The sequence below is a fragment of the Leptonotus elevatus genome, chromosome 9, assembly GCF_054856555.1.
Source record: "Leptonotus elevatus isolate MCC_2025b chromosome 9, RoL_Lele_1.0, whole genome shotgun sequence".
Classification (NCBI taxonomy): Eukaryota; Metazoa; Chordata; class Actinopteri; order Syngnathiformes; family Syngnathidae; genus Leptonotus; species Leptonotus elevatus.
Genome location: NC_141247.1, coordinates 21,989,724 through 22,011,971, shown reverse-complemented (window position 1 = coordinate 22,011,971; position 22,248 = coordinate 21,989,724). Strand labels below are relative to the sequence as shown.

The 22,248-nt window shown below is 38.3% G+C and overlaps 1 protein-coding gene across 3 annotated transcripts in view; it reads left to right on the top strand.

Annotated features, from left to right (window-relative positions):
* Positions 1 to 22,248, top strand: part of fstl5 (follistatin-like 5) — a 95,865-nt gene that overhangs the window by 29,136 nt on the left and 44,481 nt on the right. For all 3 annotated transcript variants that reach the window (XM_086084543.1, XM_086084544.1, XM_086084542.1), the window contains exon 5: positions 8,664 to 8,912. In XM_086084543.1, coding sequence (XP_085940669.1) covers positions 8,664 to 8,912 — 249 coding nt within the window. The remainder of the gene's footprint in view (positions 1 to 8,663; positions 8,913 to 22,248) is intronic.

Sequence of the window (22,248 nt, the reverse complement as noted above, 5' to 3'; positions counted from 1 at the left end):
GCTTATTTATCCCCCTTACTCAATAAATTTTTGGGTTCAAAAAACAATGGGCATCAATTTTACACAATTTTTCAAAAATTATTGCTATTCCCAATTCTTAAAGTACTTTGAAAGTACTTTTACATTTTGAATTGATTTTTCACAGATATATCTCAATTAGTGTTAGTGTTATTAGGTAAACATCAACCGTGGTTACATTATTTTCATACCTTAAAGTGGCTGTTTTAGAGCGCCTCGTTGTCAGCTGAGTGTCATGGAGAAAAGGCGGGAGCATGAATGGGGGAGGGTTCTTTTTGCACTGCCGTGGCTGCTTTAGAGCACCTCGTTGTTGTGCCTCGAAGCGGCACAGGTGTTTTAAGATTAATTAGCCAATTGCTAATTGATCAGTTTAAAAAATGATCAACCTTTTCTCAGCGGCCTGCATAAAAAGTAAGTAAAAAAAAAAAAAAGTGTCAAAATGTCCTCAAACGAGCGTGAGAATGTCCCTCCAGACCGGACGTCGCCAAGGTCGCGTCGGTAATTGCGGAGGCTGCATTAGCATAACACGCCCAGAGGGAAGGTCTCAATCTGGCCTGTTTTTGGCAACTCGTTTGCAGCCGTGACGTTGACGAGGACGGGGAGGGGGAATTCATAAATAATTCAGGCTTCTCCTCACGCACACGCGCCACCTTCTGATGATTACACAAGTGAGGTCAATTGAGCCTTAATGCCTCTCTTTTACGAACTGCGTCCACCTCTCAATTGGGATTTCACAGCAAAATGAGGCGATAGAGTCCACGCTGCCCCCCCCCCCCCCCAAAAAAGATCTAAACAAAGAGCAAAGATTTTGGGCTTTGTTTGGATGGACAAACGCATTACGCAAAAAAATGCATTTCCTCCTTCAGTCAGATAATAATAACAGAATGTAACAGCAAATAGCGTTAACTCACTAACTGGAAGGCTGCATTCAATTAAGCATAACCTAATTGGAAGTTGGAGATACATTAGAATTACTGTACATACACCTCGAGTTTGTGAGCAAAATGAATGGAGACCAATAACATGCTTGGACTTTTTTGTCATGCACCAGGACAAAAAAGCTTTGGCTGTCACACAAAAGAGAAACAAAATGGCAGGCGCTTGCCAGCGCGCTCGCTAATTGGGAGTCCCCTCACTGAGAACTCGTCACGAAGGCCTGACTCATCAGTTTACAGGCAATATTTAGCTTGGCAGACCACCCAAAAGCTGGCTCGCTGTCCGTCCGTTTATCCAGCCATCTGTCCGCCATCCCACCAACCAAGCAACCAAACTGGCCTGCTCTGATGTCATAGTCCGGCTGATTGAAATAGTCCCGCCTCCACAGCAATTTACAGGTTTTAAAAGGTGGGCCTGACCTGTTGAGTGACGTAGAATTGAGCAAATGAGGATCAACAGCTGGCCGGTTGTTAGCATTAGCCTTTGTGTGTAGCATAATGCTCATTAGATGTCCTTTCAAAATAAATGCTAATACAGTGAATGCTACCATCTGTAGGACATTACAGACATTGTAGTTATTTTCACTTTAAAAAAGTAGTCACAAAGAAATTATATTATAATTAAAACATTTTACTGTTAATTTATCAGTATATATAAAAATGTTCCCCCTTTTTTTAGGGTTTTAAAGTTGAATTTGACATTTTATTCCATTAACGTATTTTATGTTTTATTTAATTTTATGCTAGAGCATACAGAAGGCTTTGATGCATCCCCTCAACTCCAAAGAACGGTTGAAGAAATGATAGTTATTACACAAACGGCCAGCAGGTGGCAGCAGAGCAAAAGAGAGCGGTTGAAAGAGCCATCCTCTCTCTAGCCTAACCACCAATTATGTACAGTATGACAATTTGTTCTGACTACTGTAGAAGTGGTAGGCTTTATTCAATTGGTTACGTTACCATGAACGTGCAGTTGTGTAACTAAAATCAGTTGTACTGTTAATCGTACTTTAGCTTCTGTTGCTAAGTGTAAAAAAATTATGTATGATTAAAAATAATCTGTAATACAATGAACCTGCAAAATAAAATAAAATAAATGTTGATATGGCGAAGGATAACTGTAGTCAAACACTTAGCATAGCTTAGTACAATCGCAGTAGGGGGACGGGAATTTTTTTTTTTTTAAGAGGACCTTGAAAAAAAAAATCGCATGATAAATCACAGTCGCAATATTGAGGTGGGAAAAAAAAACGCACAAAACCCTTCAGCCCTAAAAAAATGACATGATACCTCTCCTTAAATACGACAACATCCATCCGACAAAGTGCACATCTCGTGCTTGACAAAGATGTAATCAATACCTTTTGAGCGGTGCACTCAAAAGATGCCATTGATTTTAAGTAGCAATTTGAAATGAAAAAGAAGCGTAATTACGCGCGACAAAGCCACCGCGGCATAATTGGAGATTGCGCTGGGCGAATCGGGAAATATTTGCCGCCGTGATGGCAGTGTGGGAGCCAATCAATGTGACTAATATGTTGAAAGACTCGTCATAATAGCGTCTGAACGTGGCCTCTGAGGGCACATCCTCCGACGAGATCTTGTTTACTTGCCTCGTTGACTCGTTGGCGTGCTTCTCATCCGTCAACCTCCGTCCCCATCGTAATTGTTTCATTTGTATGCCGGTAGATTTAAGCAGACGTTGAATCATTTCAGGCAAAACACCATTTTCTCTCTATTTTTGTGTTTATTTTTCAATAAGGTTGTATTTTAGTCAGCTATTTTTGTATTTTTCTTCAAATATATGTTTTTTTATTTGATATATTTTGTCTCTTATTTTTCTATTATTGAATTAAAGAGCTTGGGATTTTTCTATTTAACTTATTTGTATTTTTTCCTAATAATTTTGTAGTATTCATATACTATTTATAATAGTTTTGTATTTTCCAGCATTTTTTCCAGTATTTTCAAATTTCGTACCAATTGTTTTGGGTGTAATATTTTTTATGCTTTTTATATTTGGACTCGTATTTCTTTATTTGTGCTATCATAAAATATTGTTATAGTTTTGTTTTTTAAATGTAATGTATTTGTATTTTTCATCTACTATTTTAATACTCAATATTCTTTTTAGCATGAGTATTTTCAGGTGTTTTTTTGTCCAATAGTCCTATATTTTTATCCAATATTTTTTCATCATGTAAGATTTATGTCTAATAATTTTTGTTAAATATTTTATGTTTTTATCTATTTGTATTTTTTAATGGTGTTCTTATACGTAATATTTTCTTATAATCTTTATTTTTTGTCATTAAATATTTTTTTCGGATATTTTTGTAGATTTTTCCATCCGTATTTTAAAAAATGTTTTGTATACAGTGTATATATACATTTTACTTTACTACTTTATGTTTAGTAGTTAAGCATTTTCTTTGTATTAGATAGTTTTAAATTCTGTAGTATTTTGGTATTTATTAGTCGATTATTTTTCATCTATGTAATATATTTGTATTTTTTATATATATATAAAATCTAGTTGACCAATAGCTTTTTATTTATCATATATTTGTATTTTTTAAATTGAATTTTTTTTTAAATATTATTTTTGATGTGATAAGTTTCTATTTTCCAAACATTTTGTGTCATATATTTCTGTGTTTTTGCTTTCCGCTCCTTTCATCCGCCAGCCATAATCGTTTGATTGGTAGGCAAACAGATGCGTATACTATTTAACAGAGATTGAATGATTTAAGTGGAAATGCGGTGACCCCCCGCATTGGGCCCCCTCTTGGGTTGCACCTTTAAATAAGCGTAGCCATGTGCACGAATCCCTGCTGTTCTGTCGCCACCGCATCTCTGTTTTCAAACACTATGTCCAGAGGCATCGTGACACAATGACAGCTTTAGTCATCCGTGACTGACTCTGTAGCAGCGATGTTTTTATATGTGAAAAATACATACAGTACATACCAAGAAAACTATATTCCTCTCTTTTTGTGGAAATCTGCTTCATGACAAGAGATACAGTAAGCAACGTAATTAAAATTTCACCCAATCTGTTTGTAAAACAGTAGTGATTTTTAAGAAACCGTTTTGTTTTCTTTGTCTTTAACTTCATTTTGTATTTTCATCTATAATCCCCAATTCAAAACAGGTTGGCTAGGTAGTAAAATAGTATGAGTAATAGACTGGCCTGCCAGCAGTCCAGACCTGTCTTTCTTTAAAAACACACTTGAGCAAAGGAAGTTGTACACCAAATAAAGATGACAAAGAATTCCACCTACAAATCTTCAACAATTAGTGCCCTCAATTCCCAAACACTTAAAAAAGAAAGAAAGGTAAATCTAACACAATGGTAAAGATGTCCCAGCTTTTTTTGGAACGTGTCGCAGGCATCAAATTCAAAATGAACGAATATTATATCAGTGTGAACATTAAATATATTGTCTGTGTATTGTATTCAGTTTACCATAGATTGAAAAACATTTGCAAATCATTGTGTTCTGTTTTTATGTACATTTTACACAATGTCCCACACAACATTGAATTTGGGGTTTGTAATATTCTAGTCCTGTATGGATCAAATATTAGCATTTTTTTCTTTTGTTATATATATCATATCGATATAGATATTTTTTATTTTAGTTTTAGATTATATCGGTATAAAAAAAATTCTAATGTAACAGATATACATATAGTAGTTAATATATATATTTTTTTCCTCATATTTATACAATTCTTCAATTTCACAAGTTCATATTTTTCCAATATGTGTGTATTATATTGTTTTGTTGTGTGTAATTTATTCCAATATTTAAAAAATGTTTTTGTAGAATGTATTTTTTCTCACACTTGTGTAATTTTTATCATCATTTTTGTTTTTTGGTTGCTATTTTTGTAATTTTGTCAGTTATTTATGTGTTTTTTTTAATAATAATACTAAAAAAATAATTTTCTGTTTTTCTTATTTCGTATCTTTTGTGTGCAGTATTTAAAAAATATATTTTGTCCAATTTTGTATACGTTTGTTGGACAACACACAATATTTGAACTTAAAACTGGTCAATTATGTTAATAAAACACAAAGAGGTGAAAACGGTTTTTAAAGTAGACATTATTGAAAAGATATTGAAAAGGCGCCCGCTACTGTTTACACAACTGCTATTTCCCAGTTAGTCTCATAAGAAATACTGCCGCACCAATTATGCTCATTGTTAATGTGTTTTTCTCGTGTGTTTGCACAACCTGCCATTTAAAATGGTTTCATTATTTGCTATGGATTTTATGCAACAAAGCATATTTGTTTGTATAGTACTGCACACATTTGCGGGATAATCTCCTCAAACTATTTCTTTTTTTTGAAGCACAATGGTAATTAGTCTAATTAGAACAATGAACAGTTGAAACAGATGAATCATTCATGGCCTCCAGCATAACATAAATAATGAATATTATTTTTCACCGTGAGTGGAAAACCTCCCAGGAGGAACAAAATGTGATGGTTTTACCGTATAGATCAGATGTTTATTTGAGGCGAGGCATTTTTTTAAACCCATTTCCACAAATAGTGGTGCGTTAGTTGCCGGGTGAGTCATCCAATCAAGAGGAATAAATGAATCAAAGTTTCTTGAGAAACATAACACAGAAACTAGCCTCAAAACTATTTGAGCTGAGGCTTTTTTTTTTTAAGTTTACAACAGAAGCAGCAATTAATTGGGGAGGCTGAAATGCAATAATTCCTCAAATAGTTGCCAGCCATCTAATTTCCTCACACTGAACCCCATGGAGTCGATCCCCCCCCCTTCCCGTTTCAAAAATAATTAAATAAACTCCGACTCAGTGAGGTGGAAGTCATCAATGTTTCAAAGCCGAACAAGTTAGCGGCGTTCCTCCGAAGGGATGGAGAAAGCTCTTAGGCCTCAAATAGCTTCTCATAAAATCTTCACGACTTGTTTTTGCCAGCAGGAGTGCAAGTGTTGTCACTGGTGCAGCAATTAGCAGAGGGTGGGGCCGCGTGCATGGGGGCGAGAAAGGGGGGGGGGGGGCTGTTTGCCTTTTCAGCCTCTGCTTGACGTTTGTCTTCGCAGAGTCGAAAAACGTATTTCCATCTTTTCTTCGTCAGCAAAGTGGCGCCGTGCTGATTCCGTGACGGTGGGGGAGGAAGAAATATGCGGCCGGTGGCGTCTTTAATGAAACCCGTGCATACATTAGCGTCTTTGCATGACAACAGGTGCGCTAAAAATACACCCGCTGTGCACCCCAGCTGAGATCAGTGAAAGTGTCGTTGTCATGATATTGGCTGTGTTCTTCATGTCCTGTTAAAGGCGTGTTGGTGAACAACCAATACATTTCCAATTCCTGTTTTTAAAGGGGAAGTCAATCCCCCCCCCCAAAAAATTTCCTGACAATAATATATTCTATGCAGCCCCACTATAGTCTAAATACGGTATTCTGGTTGATATTGGGTTAGTGGAATATGAGTTAAGCAGCAAAATCTAGCCGTTTTTAGCAATATCAGAGGGCAGCCATTTTGCCACTTGCTGTCAACTAAAGATGACATCACAGTTACAACAACCAATCACAGCTCAGCTGCAGAAAACAGGTGAGCTGTGATTGGTCGTTGCTTGAGCCCAAGTGGCAAAATGCCCATCCAACAGCCCCCCGAGATGGATTTTTCTGCTTAACTCATTTTACAAAAATATAATATTAATCAGAATGTCATGTTTAGACTATTGAGGTCACATAACTTTTCTTGTCGTATCTAACAAACCCACTAACAAACACAAGTACTACTAACAATATAAAATACCTCAATGGTAGTGACTTCTAATCAGAAATGGGGCATTACTGCGGCTGTCTTGTATTGGATCTTGTTCGATAATCTCGGGGCACACTAAAGAACACAACGCGTCACAGGGAAACAAACATCTCCCCGATGTCATCCGACGAGCAGACGGTCGTACGAGCGTCCCTGTGACAAATGAGGGCGCCCTTCAATGACCCCGCCCGTGGCACAGGAAGCTCGCCCCTGCCGCGTCGCGCAAATTCGCGGAATAATCATTACGCCGGAGAGCCGCCGGGAATTAATAAAGTGGCAAATCGACTGTCTCCATTCAGGTCACAGCACGCCTGCCTGTGTGTGCGCGCGCGCGCGTGTAGATGGAAGACGTCAGAGGCTCTAAATCGGTTTGTTTACGCCAACTTGCACGCCCTGGAATTGAGTCTTGTCATGTTAGCGAGCGCAGCTAACTATTTTTCCCATCTGAAGTAATGTAAAGGCAATCCAATCTGTTTTGTGTTGCCAGCCTCAAAACATTTATTGACCCTTCCCATGTGTTTGTTTCTTTGGTACAGCAAAACCCATCGATGTTTAAAGTCTTGGTCTTGGCTTGGTCTAAACCCCTCAAATTCTTAGTCATGACTCGATCGAAAAACCCATCAAAGTCTTGGTCTTGACTTGGTCTCTGCTCTTTGCAGTCTTAGCTTTGACTTGGTCTAAACCCCTCAAATTCTTGGTCTTGACCTGGTGTAAGTGGATTGTGTTTAGATGGATTTGTGTCTTCTATTATGTGTGATCATAAAGACAACAAATCTGTGTGATTTTTGTCAACATTGAGTCACTACCCCTGAGGAGCCTTTGTAGTGTAGTGCAGATGTGAAAGACACAAAATAGCATGTTTTATTGATTAGGGGTGGGCAGATTCCCTAAAATTTACCACATAGGACCAGATCCGAAGCAGCAGCTTTAGCCTTCCATGTGCTTATGGCTCTGTGATAAACACATCTTAACTGATCTTTACATCAGATCATCAATCGGCCTGTCAATCACACTGTCCTGTCTGGTGACTGTGTTGGAGTTGTGAGCATCACGACTTGTCGGAACCTAACGCAGATTTGGTGGACTCATCAGTCTTCATTCAGATAAACTTTCAAAAAGAAAAAAGTCTCTGTTCTTCAAAATCTTGACCTTGTTATTGTCAATTAAGTTTTTTCATGGTTTTGACTTGGACTTAAGTCCTCAAAATATTGCTTTTTGACATGTTTTAACCCGTCAAAATTAAAATGAATTTGACACAGTCACAACCCCTCATAGCCTTGATTTTAACTTGGTATTGGCTCTTTTCTTGGTCTCAATCCAAGTCAAGTGTTCATCTTGACTTGGTTTAAAACCCTAAATGTCTTGGTCTTGACCTGCTTTGAACCCCTCAAATACTTTGCCCCGAAGTTTTATTCTAGGCTAGGTCTAAAGCTTTTAAGACTAGTCAAAACCAAATCTGGAGGGATAGCATTGCTTCCCCCTATGAATTGTAGAATTTTGATCTTAATGCAATTGCTTACATTGGTCTGAAATGGTCAATCTCTTGACCTTGACTTCTTCGTCAGTTCCTTGAAATCTTAGGAGTAACTTGTTCTCGGGTCTTGACTTTGCTCAACCCCTTAGACTCGTTGTCTTCACTCAGTTGAAACCCTTGTAAGTCTTGGCTATGACTCAATCTCAACACCCCAAAGTCTTGTACTTGGTCTTGGCTTCTTCCAGTCTTGACCACGAATCTAAGTCCTGCTGTTGACTTAGTCAAGCAAATATGTTCTTTATGAATTGGTATTATGTCGATTCATCCTGTATGACCGTCTGCTAATATTTACAATCTGATCCTTGCCGACATTGCAGAAGTCCACATCTTAACTAGTGCTTCCCTTGTGTGTTTCCAGGTTTGATGGTCCACCACAGCGACCCGCATCCATGCGAGCACAAATACTGCGGCCTGGGCCGCCGCTGCACCGTTAACCCGCAGACGGGCCAAGGGGAGTGCAACTGCTTGGATCACTGCAAACCTCACTACAAACCCGTGTGCGGCTCCGACGGGAAACTTTACTCCAACCACTGCGAGCTGCACCGCGCTTCCTGCTCGGAACATCGCAGAATTACCATCGTTCACGGCGAAGGGTGTTTCTACAAAGGTAGGAGCTCATGTGACCTTTAGCGAAGGATACGTGGGTTTTGGTGGATATTGTATGCAATGAATAGTAACCTTTACGGATGTTGATGATGTCCCAGTAGCCTTTCCGACTGGATTATGGTGGGATTTTCGCTAATGCGGGCAATATTCCAACACGAGGTGCTTCAGAAGTGCGTGTCCGGACAGTTCCATGCATAAATGTCATTGCTTAGCTCCAAAATATTCACTAACGACTTCATTTTGAAATTGAAGCTACTAAATAGTGGAATGCCCCCCAAACATAAGCATACTGAATTTATACAATTATGTAACTGAGGTTGTAGCACTCAACCGGCATTCCATTTTTACGATACTCAGCACAATTTACAATACTAAAAAAATACGATTTACACATTGCACAGCTATAAAAACAAAAAAAAAAGGGTTCAGTTTGACCTTGTACCTTGACTTTTCAATCAATGTAGAATACAAACATTACACTCATAGAGCGACAGACTGATCAACGGCCAAACGTCGGCTGCTCAACTCGTCTGTTTGGCAGCCTCCCAACCATCATTACTGGCTTCCCGTCTAATCTTTGGTACTGTTGGAAGTAGGTTCCAATTCTGGCATGCAGTTAAGAGAAAAGTGCAGAGTCTGGGCCTTTCTGACTTATGGACTGGATAAAACGGCAACGCTCCAGTAAAGTTGATGATGTGATTTCACACGCCGGTCAAAGGCATTTTTATGGAGCTTGCTGAAACAACACATTACGGGATGACGCTAAACTGCAGTTAAAGTAGGAAGAGACGAGACATTGCACTTGTAACGTTAGATTAGCACAGCGGGAAGTGTCGGCGCTGATGGAACAAAGTGGATGTCAATCAATCTAAAAGTGGTGATAGTTGCAAGGATGAAAACCTTCTGTAGGTAAATGTGCCGTGTTTGAGTAGTGGCGAATGCAAAAATGGCTCACTTTAAAGGATAATGGAAGACATTTGAATCACTAAAGCTATAAAATGTCACCATGTAGCATCATGCATCTGTCCAGTATGTCGTTCAAATGTGGTAGCAATCAGAAATAAGTCTAAAATGTCCATTTTAACCCAAAATGGTGAAAATATGGATCTTCAACCCAAAATGTCAGACTTCATGTATCTTTTCAGTGGCGATCGATGAGACAAAATATTTTTGGCAAGTTTCTCTCTCAAGGATCTTTCACAATGATCAAACCAATGATAAAACAGACTTCCTGTGCCTTTTTGTGTGTGGCTGTACTCATGATAGAGTACACCAAACTTCATGGTGCGAAATTGTGTTTGACTGTAGAGCTTTAATTCAAAGTTTTCCATCCCTGCAGCGTAAAAATCTTCTTCCCAATCCAAAATGTCCACAGGCGCCTCACGGCAAACATGGTTTTGATATCAGTACGTGCTCGTGCTCCCAATGCCTCAAGCTGACTCCCTTTTAGAAAAATATGATAGTGACCAGATGAATAAATCATCATGTTTTAATCCACAATGAGGCAGATGTGCTCTGCCTATATAATAGATAACTCGCAGCCGCATGTATTTGCAATGATAGAATGCCCAAAAACAACACATTATGCGTATAGCAAGACATTTGTACTGCGGCGTTTGCATGGGATTTCCATATTCGCAGTCCCCCTCTGGCACTTTACATGGCCTGCAATCTTAAAGACATGCATAAATACATAAGGAGATCCATTAACATACTATATGAGAGTAGAATCACAAATGGAATTTTATGTTGAAAGGATGGTGACGCTTAGCATCTGAGTTGTTTCTGCAAAAAAAAAAAAAAAAAAAAAAAAAAAAAAGAGGTGTTGCTACTACTGGTTCTGACTTGTTGACTGAAGGCTCTCGTTAGTCGAGAGGAGGATTTGACAAGCTCATGTTACGCTTTACCGCTCTGTGCTCTGACTGCATGGCATTTTTATTATTATTATTATTATTTTTGGAGAGGAAAATATGTTTGAGTGGAGGCAGGTATTATTTATGCATGTAGTTGTGATATGTCAATACAATGAGTTCCAATTGAATGACGTGAACTGTCTTATTTTTTATTTTTGGAGAGAGCATTTGAGGGGAGGCATTTATTTAATTTTTTTTAATTTTGTAATGCACCCAGTGATTGATTTGCCATGTTATGACTATGTTAAAGTATTTCCACAAATTTGGGGCATCAATTAGGCCTACATTTTTTTTCAATTGACACAATTTAGTTTCATGTCAGTGAAAACTGAAGTCAACGTAAAGGGGGCAGGAGTTTATTTGAGGTGAGGTGTATATTTGTTGAAATACACAATTATCACGAGTCCTTTTTTTTTTATAGGGGAAAAAGTAGGTATTTATTATTTGAGGGTAGGTGTTTATTTTTAATGCACCCACCGGAAGTGAGGAAAACCCATAATCAACAATCAATATTCATCACTAGTCAAGTTAGGTTAAGTGAAACTGGAATTTAAAACAAAATGTGTAAACTGTATTTGAGGTGAGGCATCTTATTAGTTCAAATGGATGCAAATGTTTGGTTTTTTTACATTGTAGAATGTGTGTGTGTGTGTGCGTGCGTGCAAATGCGAAATGACTGAATGCTGCATGTTTGCTTCAAACAGCACTAACACGAGCAATTAGCATCTTTGCAGAAAGGTGTTGCTTCAAACTCCCCAGGTAGCACCAACAAGAACATGAACAACAACAAGCCCAAGCCTCTAGAGAGCCTCCGCCGTAACGAGGTGTCTGTCTGTCTGTCTGTCCCCGCGGAGACAGGGGGGGACAGTTTGCTCTCCTATAATGACTTGTGGGCACTTGGTGGTTCATTATGAGATCATCCTGCAGGCATCTCCTGTGTGACGATTTCCCGTGTGCTCTAAGGAGCTTGTGTTTTTGTGTACTTAAATGTTGTAGTTTAAAAGCAGGTTAAAACTCACTATTTATTTAAAAAAATATATAAAAAAAAAAACCTCAACAGCACATCGACTAACGTAACGCTAAATCACAGTGAAAATAGTGATACACTTTAGCCCCGTCACCCCTCACTGTACATTTAAAGCCGTCGACTTGTATAAATGTTTACCTTTTTGTAAGCCGTCCATACTTTGCTCTTCTTTTTCCTTCAATGAATATTTCATGCATTGATTCGACACGCCTTTGATATGCACTTGCTGGCGAGAGAAAACACATACAGCATTCTCAATCATTTACACTTTACATCTCAATCTGACAAGCCTGTAATTTTATTTGCTTGCAGGCTGATGCAGGTTAGACGACGAGCGCGTTTGTGCGTACGTGATCAATAGGCTTATTTATAGCACGCCGGGCTTGAGACCTCGCCGTATCGATTTGCATGTTCATTACGGGGCGCGGGATGGGCCCATTATTCTTTGCGCCGAGCCCAAACAATCATATGACAAATTGGCCGATTAAGCGTCTCGGATGTTTGTTCCATCCCCGAAGCATCGAGTGAGACGTTTGTGACGTCGATGTACTCAATTCATTGACAGTCATTACAGGAAGTGTCTGCGTAGCATTAACATGGACGTAAGAGCTTCTTTTACCGTACAGGCAATGTTTTGAATCACATTTTTAACTGTTAAGCGTCATACAAATGTCAAGTGTCTTTAAGGAGGAGTTTGTGGCTTCACTTGATGAATACCACCCCGACTCGACGTGCTCATAAATAGTCACAAACGACGCATAGCCAGCGTTCACAAAATAGCAACGCTAGCCACAGTTAGTATTTTTTTTGTATTTGAGTAGCTTGAAGGCATTTGTTTAGATGTCATCCGTTTTTTAAAAACGCTTTAGTGTGCCACCGCTCATGTCTTCGCTACCACACACTTGAGGAGGAGGAAGAGAGCTTCGACCGGGTCGTCGTACCGTGGGCGTCTTTCTCATATCAAAGCTATGAATAGTCCACTCACCATTGCCTGTCCTCATATAATGAAGACTTTGCTCCCTTCTAATTAAACTGTACTCCGGAACTAAAGTGTGACTTTTCTTATACCTTTCATAAAATTATCATTGAGACATTTTAAAAGTCCCCTACATATCAAAGCACGAGTTCAAATCGGCATGGAGACCACGTCGAAAGAGATCCTTTCATGACCGGTTTAATAACGACACAATAGGCTGTGAGATTAAAATATTGAATTTCATTAAAATGTGATATAATACATCGAAATGATTACATTGTGAAATATAAAAATATATATATATTTAGTCATTATATTGAACCTTTTTAATGATGATCTATGACATTTTTAAATTATTTGATGGCAGTTTTGTTTGTTTAATTTTAATTGCCTTTTATTTTTTTTGTTACAAAATTAATTTTATGCATTTTAGTTATGCATTTAGTTGATTTGTTATTCATTTAATTGCTTTTTGAGTTCTTTTATGGCCTTTATAATTATTTAAATGATCATTTAATCTAGTAGCAGTTTTATTTGACTTTATTTAGTTATGGACATTTTTACTTACTTACTTAGACATTCATATTTCTTTAATGATATTTATTTACTTGATTGTTTTTTTTATGTTGAATTTTCATTTTTAAAACTACTCTGCGTTGCATTTGACTTATTTGGTAGCATTTAATGATCATTTTTAACATGATCTATGACATTTTTAAATTATTTGATGGCAGTTTTCTTTAATTAAATTTGCTAGCATTTTCATGCACCATTAAAATATTTTTTAATAACTGAATGACATTTGTAATTAATGGGATTGTTAATGATTTCTTGACTTGAATAAATAATTGAATTTAATTAATTGAATGAAATTAATGTATCTGCCGGCCTTAAAGGTTATTAAATAGGTTCAATATAATCGTAAAAAATATTTAGTAATATACTCAATTAATTTTGTCTCACACATCGTAACTGGATTCAAGCGTGCCAAAGAATGCCATAGATAGGCAAGGCCATTGCAAGAGACAAAGTCACAACGCTACCGAAAGTCACCCATCTAATTATGCGTGCCAAACAGGCCGAATCGAACAGAAAGATGGATGAAGAGATAGACGGACACCTAGATTGCAGGGTCGACGGTGTATTCGGGTCAACGGAACGTAAAATATTGACGTCCAGAAGGTGCATTCGTTGATCTTGCCGGATGAATGGTGGGAAATCGAAATGTTTGCTGATGTATGGAGTCGTCTGCCGTAATTGGCAGCCAGCTCGGCCGCATCGTCCTCCCACTTGGCAGCGGGAGGACGACAAAGTCATTTATCTACGAGCTGCACTCCGGGAAGGCAGGATGTGCTGTCCCTCAGGACTTGGCCTTGGAACAAACACCCAGCAAAATGAACGGCGTGACCCATATTTCCGTGATTAAAATACAAATGAAGTTACCTCCATTAGTGGTGAGCATATTTGTCTTATAGTTGTGAGGTTTGAATGTTGGCTCCAGCCTTCTCCTTCTGCATCCGATTGAAGATTCACATTTGTGGACTGCACCTGGGAGGACATCTCAAAGTGCAATAACAACAGAAAGTCGCCGGATTTGGCTCCAGTCTTTTTTTCTTTCCTTTTTTTTTTTTTTGAGCCGCTTGCATTCACACTATTTGAGGAAGTATGGTAAGCCATCTCACAAAGCCACTTGGGCAGAGGTGATAAAATATGAAAGGCACAGCTTGCGAGATGGTGACACTCGGAGTTAGCGTCGCCTTTTTGTCAAGTCGACGGCTTTAGGAGGCGATCGATGAAGGCTGAGGAGGATGCCACGTGCGGCGAACTAGATCTGTGGGATTACATCACTTTGCGCTCGGATGGATGGTGATGATGATGCTATGAGAGTGCGCTCGTGCGTGCGTGTTCACCTGCTGCTGACCTCAGAGACGATTACCAGTCAACCTCGAGAGACGTCATGATAATCAGTGTTTTTGCCAGTTCGCCTCCTACAAAGATGTTCTTTATGTGTGTGTGCAATACATATATATATATATTTATATATATATATTACGGGTGTCAAAATGAGTGGGTTGATTTTGAGGTAATTTAAATTTCCTTTAATGTCACTTTTTTTTTTTTAACGAGCCTTACTTGGAAACCATGCACTGGGGAAATTCCAATCGCAACACAGCAGACACGTCCACGTCAAAAATTTGCAGTAATCAATTTAGTAATAATGTATATATTTGTGGAGACTGGGGCCAATTTTACACTTTTAAACATTTGTAGAATTTCACAAGTTGCTTCATTTTAAAGATTAGATATCTGATAATATGAAAAGAAAAATGCACTGAGCTGTCACCGACGTCTGACAAATCCAATGATGCCATCTAGTGGCAGAAAAATAACCAACACAATCAATACCACACTCGTTTTTTTACAATACAGTACATCTTTTTAATTTTAACTCAATTTTATGAATTATTATTACTGTATCAATGACTAAAAGATGTAGCCATATTTCTATTAGTTTAAATTTTTGTTCCACTTTTATGTTAACAAGAGTATGAAAACAGATATACAATTTGCAATTAATCATGAGTTAATTATTGAAGTCATGCGATTAATTACGATTAAAAAAAATCATGGCATGACACCCTTAATATATATATGAAATGCTCTTATAAAATATCATAATAATATAAAATCAGTCAAGCCAACTTTAAATTCTTATTTTTGGGGGGGAAACTTCCTGTACTTTCTGAGTTCTTGGTCGCACTGTAAAAAAAAAAAAAAGTGTCTGAATTGCATAGCATTCATGCAAGTCCCTCGCTTGTCCAGCATAGAGGCGAACCTTATTAAGTCTGTAAATCAAGCGGCGAGCAGGCGACAGTTCATCCCAGGAATGATTCCATCCCCCGCCGAGAAGCAAGCGTGTTGTTATTTGTGGTGCCGGCAACATCAACCTGAGCGCTACGCCCGCGTTTTTCTTTCAGTCCCTTCAAGTACCAATAAAGGTTATTTATAGTAATCAACACACGGCCGCTTTGATGGGGTCTGAGCTGCTTTACGAGGCCGCAATGAAAGATGTTGCTCGGGCGTTTGTGGAAGTGAACACAAGCGAAGGAAGGCTTGAGAGATAAAGTACAGTCGTCAACTCGTCAACTTGACGCACCGTTGCTCACGACTAATGCGACCGACAGAGTAAAGGGCCACAATTGTATTGTTATATTTAAAAAAAATAAAAATAAACATGATGAAAATAAAGTCAGCAGAGGATGCAATCATTTGATGCCTGACAAAATCAAGAAGAACAGATTTTTGGCCGATTTTTCTTTGTTGTAAATTTCAATAGACGCTAAAGGACAAAGTTTTGTAAAACAAAATGTTCTACCTTTAATTCATATATTTATTGTTATGAACATTAAGGGATCAAAAATAAGTTATTTTCTTCCTTATATATTTTTAACTCATTTGCTCCCAAAAACATACAAATATGTTCTATTTTAAATGTTTCAAGTGTCCCAAAGGCGTATTTATATGTTTTTTAAATGCTAGAGCATACAGAAGGCTCTGATGCAGCCTCTGACCTGAGGAGGTCCCTTAAAGCAATGATAGTTATTACAAAAAATGCCAGCAGAGTATAAGAGATCAACCTGGTCCATGTTGCAAAAAAGCTATTTTCCCCACAGTTCTAAACAGATTTGTGAATATTGATGAAACTTAGCTATATTCAAATGCTAATTGCTGCATAACGAAAACATATAAAAACATACTTTTTTTCCTGATGAAAGAAGAGACTCTAATCTTTCGTTTGTTAGGGTCCATGTTTTTATAGCAGTAGAACACAAAATTCTGTGGGCCTTGCAAAATCAGTCAAAAGCCAGTAAAACAGCTGGGAGCGAAGGGGGTTGCTTCAGTGAAAATGGCTGGGAGTGAATGAGGTAATTAATCATCCGATTAATCGGTTATCTGAATTTTATTCCGCCAAATATTGGAATCGCAAGAAAAATCCATATCAGTTGGGCCCTGGTCTTAGTAGATAAAACATGTCGCTTTTGACGTGACCTGTAAACGTGCGACGTCTCGCGTTGCTTTACAGCCGAGCTCAGGTGTCGCGGCCGGCGCTCGCCCTTCAAGATTGCCATCAGTGACCTGCGCTTGGGGTCGGTTCGCTTGTCAGCATGCTGATGGATGGCGACCTAGGCCACGGGCGGATGCGCAGCTCGCGACTCGGGTTTCGCTCTCGGCTGCTGAGCCGCCGATTTTTCGTGAGAGAAAAGAAAGGGGAAGAGCAAGGTGGGATTTGAATAGTGGTACGTCCTTCGTATTGTTCGCTTTTGTATGAGGCGGCATAAAAAAAAAAAAGAGAGACTTAGACTGCCTTATCAGTGTCAAATTGCATATAGGAAAAAATATATATATATTTTTTCAAGATAGAAAGTTGTATTTAAATAATAAATACTGCGTCTATTGTCAGATGCAAACTGTTTCTTTTTGCGGGAATGGCTGCTCGTCAAAATGCCGTAAAAAAAATAACGATGCACCGATAGTGTTTCAGGGGAAAATTCCTTGCAAAAATAATATTCTGCAGGAAAAAGCTGGTAATTTTAAAGTATTTTTTGGGGTTGGGGGAGGAGGGGCCTTTGGGGGTTTGTGAAAATTGGATGCATATTTTTTAAATTTATTTTTTAACCAAAAAAAGCATCTATTGGCTTGATTGAGAGAGCGCAAATGTAACCAGAGTTGCTTGCCCACCCAAATTTTTTTTTCTTGATTCACATTTGTTTTACCTTGGTAACAGGTCCTTCTCCATGCTTTGTTCGTGCTTTATTGTATAATGTACATGGCTTAGCCTGGCAGACTACTGCACTTTACAAAATAGTATTAGAAAACAGCGGTACAGTAATAAAGTTGCACTCCTAGGAGAATAACGTTCTATTTAGTCCAGTTTTAAATTTGACAAGAAAATATGTGTTAGTATTAAAACAATAAAGTCATAATTGGACAGTATATATATATATATATATATATATATATATATATACACATTCATCTCACAATTATGTTTTTAGGGAGGGCAGAGAAAATGGTGTTTTTTTTCGAGAAAGAAGTAATAAGAAAATAAATCTGATTTGTCATGAGGCAAAGCCATACATTTTTATGAAAAGAAAAGTTTGGACTTGAGTGATAAGTACGTAAATAAGTTGTGATTTAGGGAGAATAAAAAAAACTCAGTATTTTCAAAAAAGTTGTACTTATTCAAGCTAAGTAAATTTTAAGGGGGGAAAATTTAAGGAAAAAAAGGCATTGTATTATCAGAATAAGTTTGTATTTTATTTTCAAGTAAAAAGTAATTAGAATAAAGTAAGAGGAAAAAGGCGTGATTTTCTTCTACTTTTTATCTTGGAAAAAGTAACTTTATTTTACTGTTGTAAGACTACTATGTAAATCTGACTTCACCCTTGACTTAATGTTGAGCATGTTTGCATAATGGAAGATGGACAAGACACGAGAATCCTACAGGGACAAAGCAGGTTCCCTGTGGAATTCTGTCTGTGACAGCAAACATTTGTCACCATGACGGCGCACGTCCCCCAGTTAAAAAGAAGGAACAGGATGTTTCTTCACAATTTGAAATCATAGATGGATATAAATAAAGTTTCATGTGCGAATAAATGTGCTATTACGCCAAAGAGCTCTGCTGGGAGTCGTAAAGCGGACGAGTCTTCACAACCTTCACCTGCTTTTGTGTGGATGGATCACGCGCATTAGCCATTTTCCAGCTATCTTATTTTGCTCCGCCAGATAAAATCAAAAGCTGTCTATCTTTCCGATGCAGCTGATTTTTAACAAAGCATTGCTCCCATTTCAAGCACCCGTGAACCAAAAACATTCAAATCACACATGGCAAATTTTTTATGTACCCTGTGACTTATGCAAATATTTAATTGAGCAAAATCATACACATCATTTTTTTTTTACCCTTTGTTTCTCCCTTTTGTTCCTGTTCCCTGAATTATTCACATATTCATATTTAATTCAATACAATCATACACATCACAGGCCATTTTTCTCCACTGTTGAGATGACAGTTTCAGGAGTCTTCAAAGGATGGCGGGTAATCGAAATGATTCCACTCCAGGCCTCTAGGTGGCAGTGATGCATGTTACAGACTTTTAAGAAAAAAAAGGCTGTAATTTTAGTAGTGGTGGGCGGATCGATCCAAATATTGATAGTCGTATGGATACTGGCACTATAATATCGATCTAGCAGTTTAGTTTCAGTTTGGCTCTTTTATTCACTGCTGCGGTTTGGTCAAACAGATATACAGGCATATTACAGTGGTCACAGGCAGACTTGCACCCGCTCTCCCTCCGCCCCTCACTTGACTTAGCATCTCATCTTAGTTGTAGATTGCATGAACACAGAGTATTGTACTTTTTGTTTCATTTGGTATGTTGTTCAAGGTTTTATATTTGTTGTTGCATGACTAACTTACTAACAAAATCTTGTTTATGTTGAAAAAGCGATGAAGGCAGCATTTTTTTTTCTTCCTTCTGTCCCCTTTCATTTCTTTTCCTTTTAAAGAATGAAATAAATGTTTTGAATTGAAAAAAATATATACCATAATTTTAAAAAATTATCGATTTGTACCGGCCCTGTATTTACTTGGTATCGGATTGATACCAACATTTGCAGTGTTGCACACCACTAAATTTTAGGACACTAAATAGTCAAATTTGTTCGAGAAAAGAGGTTGATATTTTTAGGGGGGTAAAATTTTTTACGTCGTATTAAAGGCCATTTTAAGCTGCATAGGCTGCAATCTTGCAAGAATCAAGTCAGATTTCCATAAGAAAACATCTGAGGAAAAAAAAGAATTAATTATTAGTCCAAGTTTTTTTTTTCCAAGAAAATTGTCGTAATCGTATGAGAAGAGTCATTCATCAATCATCATTGCACAACACCCTAAGCCTTTTTTTTTTTTTTTTAAACCGAGTTCATAAACTGAATTGTTAAACTGGGTTTCACTGTAGGTGGAAGCAGATGCAAACAAACACATCAACATCACACATTTCTCAATTCCTCCAGTTTGAGAAAGAAACGCTTGTGATGGCAGCTACTGTACCTCGGAGCACGCGCGCGAGTCCGCGTGTGCGCCGCACCGTGACGGCCGTGACCTTCACGTCCCCGAGGGTCCGCCGACAGCCATTTATCTTTTATTCATTGTGCCATTTGCGAAGCGGGCAACTTGTGTGGCGCTGACGCTTGTCAAGGGAGTCACAACAGTCCCGTCACGGGCAAGCCATCGCCAAACACTTTTTACACCTTTCACAGCTCAAAGCTTTGCGTCCGCTCACTAAGACAACGCGCCGCCGCCTTGTGTTGTACCTGCACTGCTCATTACAAGAGAACGACATCACTCAGAAGGAGAAACGTCAATATTTGTGGATGCTAGCTTCCACCATGAAGTGCTAACTAAAGCTTTAGGAATGACTTTGTAACACTTTCCAGACTGATAGATGTCAGTTGCTGTATTTCTTTGGATTGTGACATTTCAGAGGTTAACATTCCTTCAGTACTGACGAAAGATCCGTCAATGGCGAACGCCCCTTTTGTTGATCATTAACTCATTTGCTCCCAAAAACCTATAAATACGTTCTATTTTAAATATTACCACGCTCCCAAAGACATATTCATACTTTGATGTAGCCTCTAAACTGAGAATGGTTGAAGCAATGCTAGTTATTACAAAAACGTCCAGCAGGTGGCAGCAGAGTATTAGAGAGCAGCCAGGGGCCATGTTGCAAAAAGCTGTTTTCCCAACAATTTTAAACAGATTTGTGAATAATGATGAAATTTAGATATATTCGGATGGCTGCAAAACGGAAACAGATAGAAATATACTTTATTTTCCTGACGAAAGAAGAGACTTTAATCTTTCTTTTGGTAGGTTCCATGTTTTCATAGCAATAGAAGAAAATATTCTGTGGGCTTTGCAAAATGAGTCAAAATCCAGTAAAACAGCGGGGAGCGAATGGGGTTGCTTCAGTGAAAATGGCTGGCAGTGAATGAGTTAAGCTAGCTAACAAATTAGCGGCTGCAATTAGCAATGACGGAAGCAGGGTTAAAAAAAGTTGACTGAAAGATATTTTTCGCTAAAAAATTACTAATCGTGGATAACTTTCCTCCAGCAAATTTTTTCGTCTTTGGTTTACAACTTTTCTTTTCTTAGAAATGATCACATTTTTGTTGTCCTTATTAGGGATGTAACAATAACGGCAATATCATTACATTGCAATATTAAAACTGCCACAATATCGTCGTCGTCATGTCACGATATTAAAAGCAGCACATCTGTTGATTTTCATTTATTCAGCTCTAGCACCCTCCGGCGGCTAGTTTTTTTTTTTATTGCGGTTTAATTTTCACAAGGGATGTTTTGGCCCTTCTATGTTTAAAATCCACGCTAATGGTCAGATGAAGGGGAACGTAATATGCTTGTAATATGTGGAGGAACTCAATGTGTGCGCACATTAGCAAGTGTCTCAAATATTAAGTGTTATTAGAAATTGTAGGTTATGTACAAAAGCACAATACTTTGCTTTTTTTAGTGTCAGCTCATTTTTTTTTTACAATATTGTGCCTTTTTTTTTTATATCGCTAAACTCCCCACAATATCGTGATAATTATCGCATCGTGAGCTTCATTTCGTAATATCGTATCGTGGTCTTTGGATATCGTTACATCCCGAGTCCTTCTACATTTGATCTCAATCAATCAATACCTTTAACTGCGGTTTACTTGACCTCTCTATTTACAACTTTTGCCTCGCGTCGTCATCGCGGATGTTTATGAAAGTATGCAGCCTGTTTACACCAAAAATCTCCTGAAGTAGTACATGTATTTTATTCCCACCATTGCTGATGAATCTCCAATGAGGGTTGAGTCATTGCCTTCTGTGATGCTTGGCGGTGGTGACAGCGGCAGATGTCGGAGGAGATCTGACGGTGACTCTGCTCCGAGTTTGACTCGCGACCTCCTCGTGGCCTCCACACGTCACTGATGTTGGAGCCTGTGATGGTGGCTTGCAAAGGCAACACCTGATTTGTGATCCCGTCACCGAGTCGACTACGCTAACTCTGCCTCAACTCGCTACGAGGGTGTTGGGTTGCCGCTGGAGTGGAGGCAATCAGGCTGCCTACAATGAGTCCGATGTTTTAACAATCTTCATAAAACCGCATCTACATTTACGAATCAAATCGTCAAAGAAACCAAATACGAAGTTTTAAAAGTCTGACATTTTTAAGTACTGGCGACCTCTATGTTAGCATCTAATGCTAGCTGCCAACTGATTAGCTTAAATGAGGAAAGCCGTGAGTGGGACTGTAGACACCGAAATCAGCTTTTCACGCTAGCTGTGCAGTTTTAAATG